At 38.9% G+C, this 9,675-nt stretch overlaps 1 protein-coding gene across 1 annotated transcript; it reads left to right on the plus strand.

Moving 5' to 3' along the window:
- Positions 1 to 4,533: 4,533 nt before the first annotated feature.
- LOC111331141 (ficolin-2) lies at positions 4,534 to 9,642 on the plus strand. The gene is made up of 4 exons (XM_088724828.1): positions 4,534 to 4,941; positions 6,889 to 7,003; positions 7,595 to 8,006; positions 8,485 to 9,642. The coding sequence occupies exons 1-4, from the start codon at positions 4,621 to 4,623 to the stop codon at positions 8,711 to 8,713; spliced, it is 1,077 nt and encodes a 358-aa protein (XP_088580954.1). The 5' UTR covers positions 4,534 to 4,620; the 3' UTR covers positions 8,714 to 9,642.
- The last annotated feature ends 33 nt before the right edge of the window (positions 9,643 to 9,675 follow it).

The following is a 9,675-nucleotide window of genomic DNA, read 5'->3' on the forward strand; positions in this document are numbered from 1 at the left end:
CCCAACCCATTCCGCGTGTTAGTCGCCTGTTTTGCTCGCTTTCGCCCCATGCCCTTGCGCCGCTCAAGCTTTTTCCGCTTGGATAAAGGCAATCGGAAAGGCCTGGTACGCAGGTTAGTCTTTATTGTGAAAGACCATCGCTGAAGCTTTTTACACAAATCTCGAATTAAAATCTAAAACAAATAGTATAGAGTCTTAGTTAAATTAACTTCAAAAGGGGTTTATCATTTTATAAAACTATGACTCGTCTATGGCTAAGTGATAAAATATTAACAAAGTTATAAATCCGAGTGGATAGTGAAATACTTCCTCAAAAATTGTCTCCTATAAGGAGATTTTCTGTTGCTGTTCAAAGAACTGCCAATCTATTAAAAACGTTGACTCCGAAGATTAAAATAGAAATTCTCCCTATCGTTTCCAGTACTTTTCTTATGATTTTGGAAATGGGAACTTAGTTCTTAACTAAATGGTGATGTTTTTTATTATTCTCGGCACCTTTCCGCCCAATCAAGTCTCAATGTTGTGAGGATAAATTATTACTTGGTCACCTCTGGGAGCGAAAGACTTAACTAAGGAATCTTAAAAAGTCTTAGAGTAGAATAAATCAATATTAATAAAGTAATAGTAATAAATGAAAAGTACCACATATCTCTATTTCATGTTACGAGCATGCGCATTTGTTTGCTACAATAACGTCCACAAGACGTAAAGCTGAAAAGGTGAGAAGTTACTGAATGTAGATAATGTTCGAGAAGTAGTGATACGTTTGAGGTGCTTTTAAAATGAGTTATGCTACTTAAGCCAATAAAAACTACATTTTGCGCAATATGCAAGTATCCCCTAAGTTAGAAGTATGTTGAATTGCAGGGCCTGTGCTCGGCCTGTACCGGTGAGTGGGTACTTGGGTAACGACTTTTTAACCGCAGATCTTCCCACTTTTAAATCCCCACTAACCAGAACTGTCTTGCGAAAAATAGCAACTCTGTTCTAGTAACTGCAACCTCGTTAAAGTCAACCCTGTCGTGAAAATGCTTGCCAATCAAGCGGCACATTCCACATCCCCATAAGCCCATTACTAGAAAGTACCCCTGGAGTAGGGAGGGGGGCTGAAAAACGACTTACTGAACGTCAATATTGTCATCTTCACAGACACAGTGTAAGGCGTCTGCCATGAAGTGCTGTTTGGTTTCAAGTTGTCGCGCGTGGGCACAAATAAAGAAAAACAAAAGCAACAGAGGCGGGCGCTACACAGATCTATGCCGAGGTACGTCATCAGAAAGGAATTTCTTATGTTTGCCTTAAGAAAGTTTTCGGAAGTTAGAAAAGAGCCCCTCTGTACTAACTGCTTACTGCTTTAGTAACTAAAGATCACTAGAATATCAATACAAAGAATGTCAGTTGCATTTTATGTGAAAGAGTTGTACTGTGGCTTTTACGAGTGAGATCACTATAAATTAGACGACTTTAGTGGAAAAAAAATTACGTTTGAATGATTAACTGAGCCTCGTTATCGTTGTTATCCCACTAAGAGAGGTGCAAAAACAGCTTACTTATTGCCAGGTTCTGAAATGAGAAACAAAAAGCAATTGATTTGAAGTATTTTCAAACAATGAAGCCCTACATGGAAAAAAAACAACAGATAAATACAGACGAGTATTTACCCGTCCAAAACTCGAAGTATTTAGCATTTACCCAAAACTCGAAGTATTTAGTATTTACCCGTCCAAACTCGAAGAACTAGATCTCATTATCATTGTATCATGAAAAGACCTATTGTAAATCGAAAGTCGATGGTGCCGTTTCTTTCGCCCTGACGGAAAAAACAATAGATATCCCTGTTAAGGAGAGAAAAATGGCTTGGGACCTCATAACCCAGACAATCAATTAAACGACGACAATAGCCCATTTCCGAGTTACCGTTGGCCTCTTTTTCAAAACTAGGCCTAGTGCTCAACCATTCTTGTGAAAATGAGTTTAATTTTCATGTGAATGAAAACTTATTATCATATGAAAGGATGAGCGCCAGGACTCGTTTTGAAAATGAGGCCAAGGGTAATTGCTATTGCAATCCTCCCGGAGAGTTTGGCCTTACCATGAACAATTTGTTATGGTGAACACACTGGTTCTTGAGACCTGTAAATATCTCCTTCGGCTGTTGAATCGTAATGTTTTGACCCTTCAGCTATGTATATTTTTAACTTGTTTTTATTTATACATTTTACATCATCCTACTTTTATGTTAACTAATTTATTTTTAGGCAGGTCCACATCAGCTTTTTGCTGCCATTGTATTAACTTAATCTGCTTTACCAAATGTATGTATGTATGTGTGTATGTATGTATATATGTATGTATGTATGTATGTATGTATGTATGTATGTATGTATGTATGTATGCACTTTAGCACAACAACCTGAACATGAAGACTTGAATGAAAAGTTAATGAAATAAATAACTGATAGCGCATCAAAACAACTGATAACCCGTCTAGATCGGGACACTTTCGACTCAGTAGGGTAGCAATCTTTGAGTTATTTTATTCTGAAGTTTACCAATGAAGAAGAAATCTAGGGCCTATACGATAATCAAGAAGTATAAGTTTGCTTCGCTATGCAAAGAAATCTTCTTTGCGTGACTGAACTAGGAAACGACGCACTTGTAGATACAATTAACTCGCATGACAAAATAGTGCATGCTCTCCGGAAATTTGTCTGATACTGCGACTGCTTTCAGGCAGGTCTTTGAAGAGCACAGTAAGTGACCCACAAAAGCTGTGTGATCATAAAGATAAACGTTAGAGGTTTTTTTTTTTTTTTGCACTGCTATATCTGAAATCCGTCCCAAACTCAAAGAACTAGAACTCGAACGAAATAATTATAAAAAGGAAAAAAACATTTCTTTTAGAGGCTGTCAATGAAAAAGCCGTTTGATATCAGGCCTCAAAACCTCATAAAATCAATAAAACGGGAAAACGTTTTGTTTTTAATTTCTTTGATTCTATGGCATCGAGGGGCCGGCCTGACACACCGACAAGGGTGGCGAAATTAAATAAACGAAACGAGCACACCTTACTTTCAACTCTCCAGAGAAAATAAATTTTTATTCTCTTACAACTCTCTAAAACATTTTGTAACACGAAAGGGATTGGAAAACGATGATAGAAAGTGCTTTGGTTCACAATCAGGAAAACGGTGCAAATTTTTTTCTCTTTGGGGAGCCCAAGATAATACCTTAATCACAGAGCTTAGGGGTACCTCTTAATTTCTAGTGCGCTCGCCGATTCAAGTAATCGTCCCGGAGAGTTTGGCCTGAATAAGGACAAGAGTAAAACAAACTGGTTCTTGGGACCTGTCAATAGCTCTTTAATCTGGATAATTGAATTTAAATGTTTTGACTTATCAGCTTAAGGGACAACAACACTCAACACTCAACTAGGGAATAAGAATTATTTACGGCACAAGGACGTAGCCAGATATTACTGACCCAAAAATTTATCAGAAAATGGAGCTTCCTAGATCGAGAACATGTCACAGCTGGAAATACAAAACGGAGAAAAAAAATTGTTTTCTGTTTTTTTTTAGGATCGCTTTATTAAACAATGGTGAATAAACATCCAAGGGAAACTTAATAAAAACAGCGTTAGAAGGAGGGATGTAATTATAGAGCACAATACCTTCGTAAAATAAACAAGCATAAGTTAGTAGGTGACTGAAAAATGAAATTAATTTTTTCCGCCTGAGGGCTCAGATTTCAATAGGAACCTGAGCCGGTCAAGGCGGCAAAGCCAAGGAAGACTTAAGAAATGAAAATGTGTTTGCCGCCTCATATTGCGCCACACCTGAACTTCAGTATAACGTATGAAAGAAGCGTTGAGTTCCCAAATGGAAATTAAAATAATTTGCCGAAGCGGTTTCTGTTCGCAGACGACGCAACTGGTTTTGGTGATTTCTTTGTTGTTTTGAGTAGAACGGCCAAGAAATGCACCTGCTGAACTATTGTTTTGGTAATTTGATCTTTTGTTTTTCCAAGTCCTCGTTGCCGTCGTCGTCGAGGTTTGTTTAAGGTCCCTGATATTTCGTTTAACCTGTTAGCCTAGCTTGCATAGTGGAGGAAAAGTGCCCGCACACTTTTGCAGTCTATCTAATTAGCACTGCGCAGTTTATTTGGTCGTTCGTGCGAAAACGAAGGCAGGTGATTCAGTTTATCAAATATCGTTAATTTTGCACACTTACCATTGAGCCGAATCTGCCAAAATGATAAATTTCTTTATTCTATATTTTTTTAGCTTTACGGTGATTAATAGTTTTCAAGGGTTTTATCAAAAGTAGCGCAAGTGCAGCGATTTTCCAGTACACACCCCTGAAGGCCTGCAGTAACAAACAATTGAAAAATTAAAAAAAAAAACAAACAAACAAACAATGTGAAAAGATTGATACAATGCATGAGCATACAGCACAATGCCTTTCCCACGTCACTAATTAAAACCGACTTCTATCAGCAGGCGTGAATTGACAGGTGACTCTAATACAAATTAAGTTAATTTTTCTGTCTCTCTTCACCTCTTGGCTTAGCTTGCATAGTTCCATCTTATCTCTCTGTTCATCTTCTTTTGAAGTGAATATGCATTTAGCGGTACTTACCCTTGTGTGTTCAGTTGTTTATGGCGTAAGCCGCCTTTCAATGCCGGATCTGAAAGGTGTTAACTTCGCTAAAACGATAACAGGGCGAAAGCTGAACGAAAGTTCGATAAGAGAAGTAGAAGTGGTTTCGGAGAGGGCTTGCCAATTTCGATGCGTTGAAGAAGAGAGATGTCTCTCCTACAACTTTGGAACTACAAAGAGCAACCCTGAGATGTTCAAATGTCAACTGAGCGACTCTGATCGATTTGTTGGAGTTGTCAACTTCATTGAAGAGAAAGATTTTACTTACGGCGGTGTACAGGTTAACTCATCTAACCATTTACGTAGTTTAATTTACTTCACGAATTCTCTATTTCATGTTGCATTTTAAGCATCTTCTAAACCGGCCGCACGTGTAAACATCTGAAAAGTGTGGAAAAATCTGCCAAAACTGTAGTAGGACGATGTGACAACCGCTGAAAATTAGGAATCTCGCATAGGAATGCTAATTAATGGGAATCGAAACTCACGATACTTCCAGATATTGATGAAAATTTTTATGATGAATTCAAAGAAGATCGATAATCGAAAAACTGTGTAGCGCAGTTCAAAAAATATCCCATAATGATTCTTAAACAGAATCGAAATTACCTGAAAGATATTAAGTTTACCCCTAACTTTTGCGAAAAAATGAACACAGCCTCATTTACCGTTTACAGATCATTCAAAATTAACGTTTATAAAGGTAGAACGGTTCGAAGAATTTCCTAGTGAAAGTTTGGAGCGGAATCAATTATGATAAGTCTTTGAGACAAGTGATCTCAAACAACCAAATTACTCTTTCTATCGTTAAAATAACTGTGAAAATAAGTTTCTAGAAATTGGTAGAATGTCTAGTCATGGTGACTGTAAAAAATACAGTAACGAAAGTCCTAGCTCCGTAGAAAGTATGAATTAAATGAAATATGTGTTAAAATAACAACATTCGGATAAAATAAAAACTGCGACAACTTCTTTAAATTCCAAACTGAGGGGTAACAAAATGGCTTGAACAAAAACTACAGAGAAGAACTCAGTTAAATCAATCAACAAAAGATACGCGCGAAAAATGTCCACGTCAATTTTCAGTGTCAAGGTTAAAGCTCTTTGACGTGATTGGCTAATTTGTAAAATCACGTGCGCCACGAGCGAAGACGAAAAGAATACAAAAAGGGAGAGGAAGAGGAAAATGGTAATTTGAAAAAAAAAAGAAGAGATTTTCTACAGACATGCATCACGACCGCTGTTGCGATGGGGTTAACCATTAGTGATAAAACAGCCAAAAAAATTAGCAGTTAGGCGTAAAAAGAGACACATTTTTAACCTATTAATCGTAGAAAAAAAAAATAAACCGAGAGAATTTTTCTGGTGACCACAAGGAAAAGATATCATAGGAAGATTCATTACTTGACGAGGGAATTCCGCATTAAATTGCACGCGAAAACCGATATCGCACAAATCGCGAAGCGACGAGTGCGATATCTTTTTTTAAGTGCAATTTCACGCGGAATTCACGAGTCAAATACTGAATTTTCCTTGAATCACATAATTGAATAAAAATTAGAAAAAAGAAAAAGAAAACAGCATTACTTATGATTGTTGTATGCGTAAATGCGAAACAAAATTACCTAGCCTCGTTTTCAATGCGCAATTCCACGCTGAATACTTCGCTTCAGGTTTACCAGCCAGAATGCAACATTTTATTCAATGATGCGATTCTATCCGTTAGCGCTAGCCGTTATAAAATTGGCCAAAATTTTAATCGTTAACCATAAACACCACTACGCCATTATTGAGACCCTCGATTAGCTCCATTCAAGGAAAGAGTGATGAAATTTGTCTTAACTCTTAGTCATCTTAGCATGCTTTCGCCCGAAGCAGTGATTGGCAGAGCTATGTTAATCTAGTTAGAGGCCGGTAATAATTTATCACTATAGGGGGTCGGAGTTTGGTTGGGTCACGATAGTCTGTTGGCGATGAGACTGATCCCCCCTCCGTCCCTTCTGAAAAACATATAATCTTCCTGCACCGTCTCTTTGCCCCCCCCCCACCCTCCCTCGGCCAATAAATGATACTGGTTCGTTAAAGTCCATGCTTGTTTGTTATAACGTGAAAGGGTAAGTTGCTCGAGTGACTTAGATCACAGATTTATCGGATTGCTTCAATTTACAGATTTCATTAAAGGTAATCTATGAAACCAATCTAAAATTTTGATGAAACATTTTCACAGAGCTCTTGTGAAGAGGACAGTTTCCAATGTGGTCACAAAGGAGTCTGCATTCCCAACTATCAACATGGCAGTGCACAGTGCCAGTGTAATCATAACTACACAGGAAAACCCTGTAGTAAGTTAATAATAACAATAATGATATTATTATTACTGATAATGATGATAGTTACAAATTAACAAATTGTAAACACCAAAGTGTACACTAGCTATTGAGCAATGGATTGGCGAGGGAGGTTTGCTAAGCACTCAAGAAGCTGGAGTCGCTCTCGGTTAAATTATTGCCTCGAGCGACTCTTCCACTTCTTTCGTGTTTAGCAACTTCTCGTGTGCATCCATAACTCGATAGTGTATGCTGTGGTGTTTGCCATTCGTTTTATAATATAACATTAATACATTGTAGCAAAAGAGTTCCCTTTAATTTAACACTGAAATCTTACAGGACTAGAAAAAACAAGCGCGCGGAAACTAGTTTTGGCATTTGCTCACCTCGGTGGCGTAAACACACAGGCAAACGGTGGACACTGAATTGAGCAATCAGAGCGCGCGCTTTACTTTGATTATATTACAAAATAAAATAATGATGATTATGTTATGAAATAAAATAATAATAATGATTACAATAAGTTAGAGATGGATTGAAAAGGAGGGGGTCGAGTTTTGTAGCTAGGGGAATGTTCCATTCCTTTCTTTCTCTCGTTGTCTACAGACCCAAAAAGCTGCAGCCAGCTGCTCCGAGATGGTTTCAACGCCAGTGGCGTGTACACCATCAATCCAGATGGTGGCAAACCAATCCAAGTGTTGTGTGACATGTCAACGAATGGTGGAGGCTGGACCGTTTTTCAGAGACGTGTTGACGGCTCTGTTGATTTCTTTCTTGAATGGAAATCCTACAAAAATGGCTTTGGAAATCTAAATGGCGAGTTCTGGCTTGGAAATGACAACCTTCACCGTTTAACAGCCGTCGGTATCGCCACGTTGAGAGTTGACTTGGAAGATTTTGAAGGAGACATCAGGCATGCTGAGTACAACAAGTTTACGGTGGCAGGCGAGGCAGACAATTACAGGCTTTTGATTGGTGGATATATTGGCACAGCAGGGGACTCCCTTGGAGGGCACAAGTAAGAATGGTCGTGCTCGTCCATCTCTCTCGTTTGTTTGGGTGTCTATCAGCTAAGGTGTTCTTGCTTTAGGTCTGTCAGGGTGTGTGTTTGTCTGTCAGTTCCATCTATCTATATGTCGGTTTGCCCTTTTTTTTTGCCTAATTTGCCTGTTTGTCTGGTTGTTTATATAAATTGAAGATAGGTCATATGATTCCTTCTGCATCACTAAGGGGTTGGTTATTATTTATCGCTGGAGGGGAGAGTCGTTCAAGATAAAATTTACCCGATTCTCCCATAAGGTTCTGCAGTCAATTTTCCATATTCTCCATTTACACTCTGTTGGGGACGGCGGAACGACTGAACCGCCCTCCGTTCCACCTGAAAATCATGTGATCCCTCAAAAATCCTCCACTTCCCCTCCCCCTCCCCCCCCCCCCCCAACTCGGTGATAAGTAAGAGATGAAACAAGTAAACACGTGTTCTTATATAATTTTAGCAATATGCAGTTTTCTACAAAAGATCAGGACAACGATCGATATGATGGCAGCTGCAGCAAAGCCTTCAAAGGAGGCTGGTGGTACGTTTCCTGTCATGCATCCAATCTGAACGGACTGTACCTTGGGGGTGCACATGAGTCTTATGCAGATGGAGTCGAATGGTCCAGTTTCAGGGGTCAACACCACTCGATGAAACGCGCTGAGATGAAATTGAAAATCAAAGAATGAATCGTGCTCGAGAGTAACCGAGAAAAAACCCATTTGAAATCAGATCCACCGTGAACATAACACAGCGGTGGAGCAGGAACTGTAGTGGGGGAAGGGGGGGGGGGAGGGAGTGGGAAAGGTTAGTCGAACGTGACGCTTGATCGCTGAGCCAATTGCACTTGGCGCTCAGGTAAGTTTTCCTGCCTTCCCCCCGCCCCCTCCCCATTTCTACTCAGGAGACGCTGAACTCAGTGAATACACTTAATGAGATAGATAGTACTCCCAAATCGTTTTTTCTTCCATTTTTTTGTAGTTTTATCTAACTTAGGATACCATTACAACCTGTAGACGTAGCCATAGGCTCATTAATTTTCAGTGCACGTATATAAACAATAGGCTCTGTATATTTCATCATCATCATTTTTATTTTCCTTATTTTAACAATTAAAAAATAGTTAATTACATCGATAACAGTTAGAAGGCGAGGAGACCCAAGAAGCCACCAAGCTTATGGGAGAGCCACCTCACTTAGAATAATAAATTAAGTAAAGAAAAAGTGCTGCGAATGTGCGGCTTGGCCAATTCAGTGATTATTTAAGTAAAAACTCTTGCAATTTCGCTTTAAAGCCAAGAAAGTTTGACGAACGAGTGACTGAAATAGGGAGAGAGTTCCGGAATATTTGGTGCGGAATTGTGCACGGATATTTGTCTGCAGACATTGGCTGTTCTTAGTTACGAACAGCTCTCGAAGAGCTAAGCTCAATTAAACCTGTGAGCTTCGAGAACAGATAATGTTCAATGACGAATATACCAGCATATTTCCGCGCCCAACAGAGTTTTCCGGAATTTTTCTCTTCGATATCAATTCGACTGGAAACAATGAATGAGAAAGGCGAGGGTATCCTCTGCTAAATACTCATTACAATGTTCATTACAATATTTTTCCCCTTTTTCTGCAGTATTTATATGTTATTAGGTCGAAA

Source organism: Stylophora pistillata, chromosome 1 (assembly GCF_964205215.1).
Source record: "Stylophora pistillata chromosome 1, jaStyPist1.2, whole genome shotgun sequence".
Classification (NCBI taxonomy): Eukaryota; Metazoa; Cnidaria; class Anthozoa; order Scleractinia; family Pocilloporidae; genus Stylophora; species Stylophora pistillata.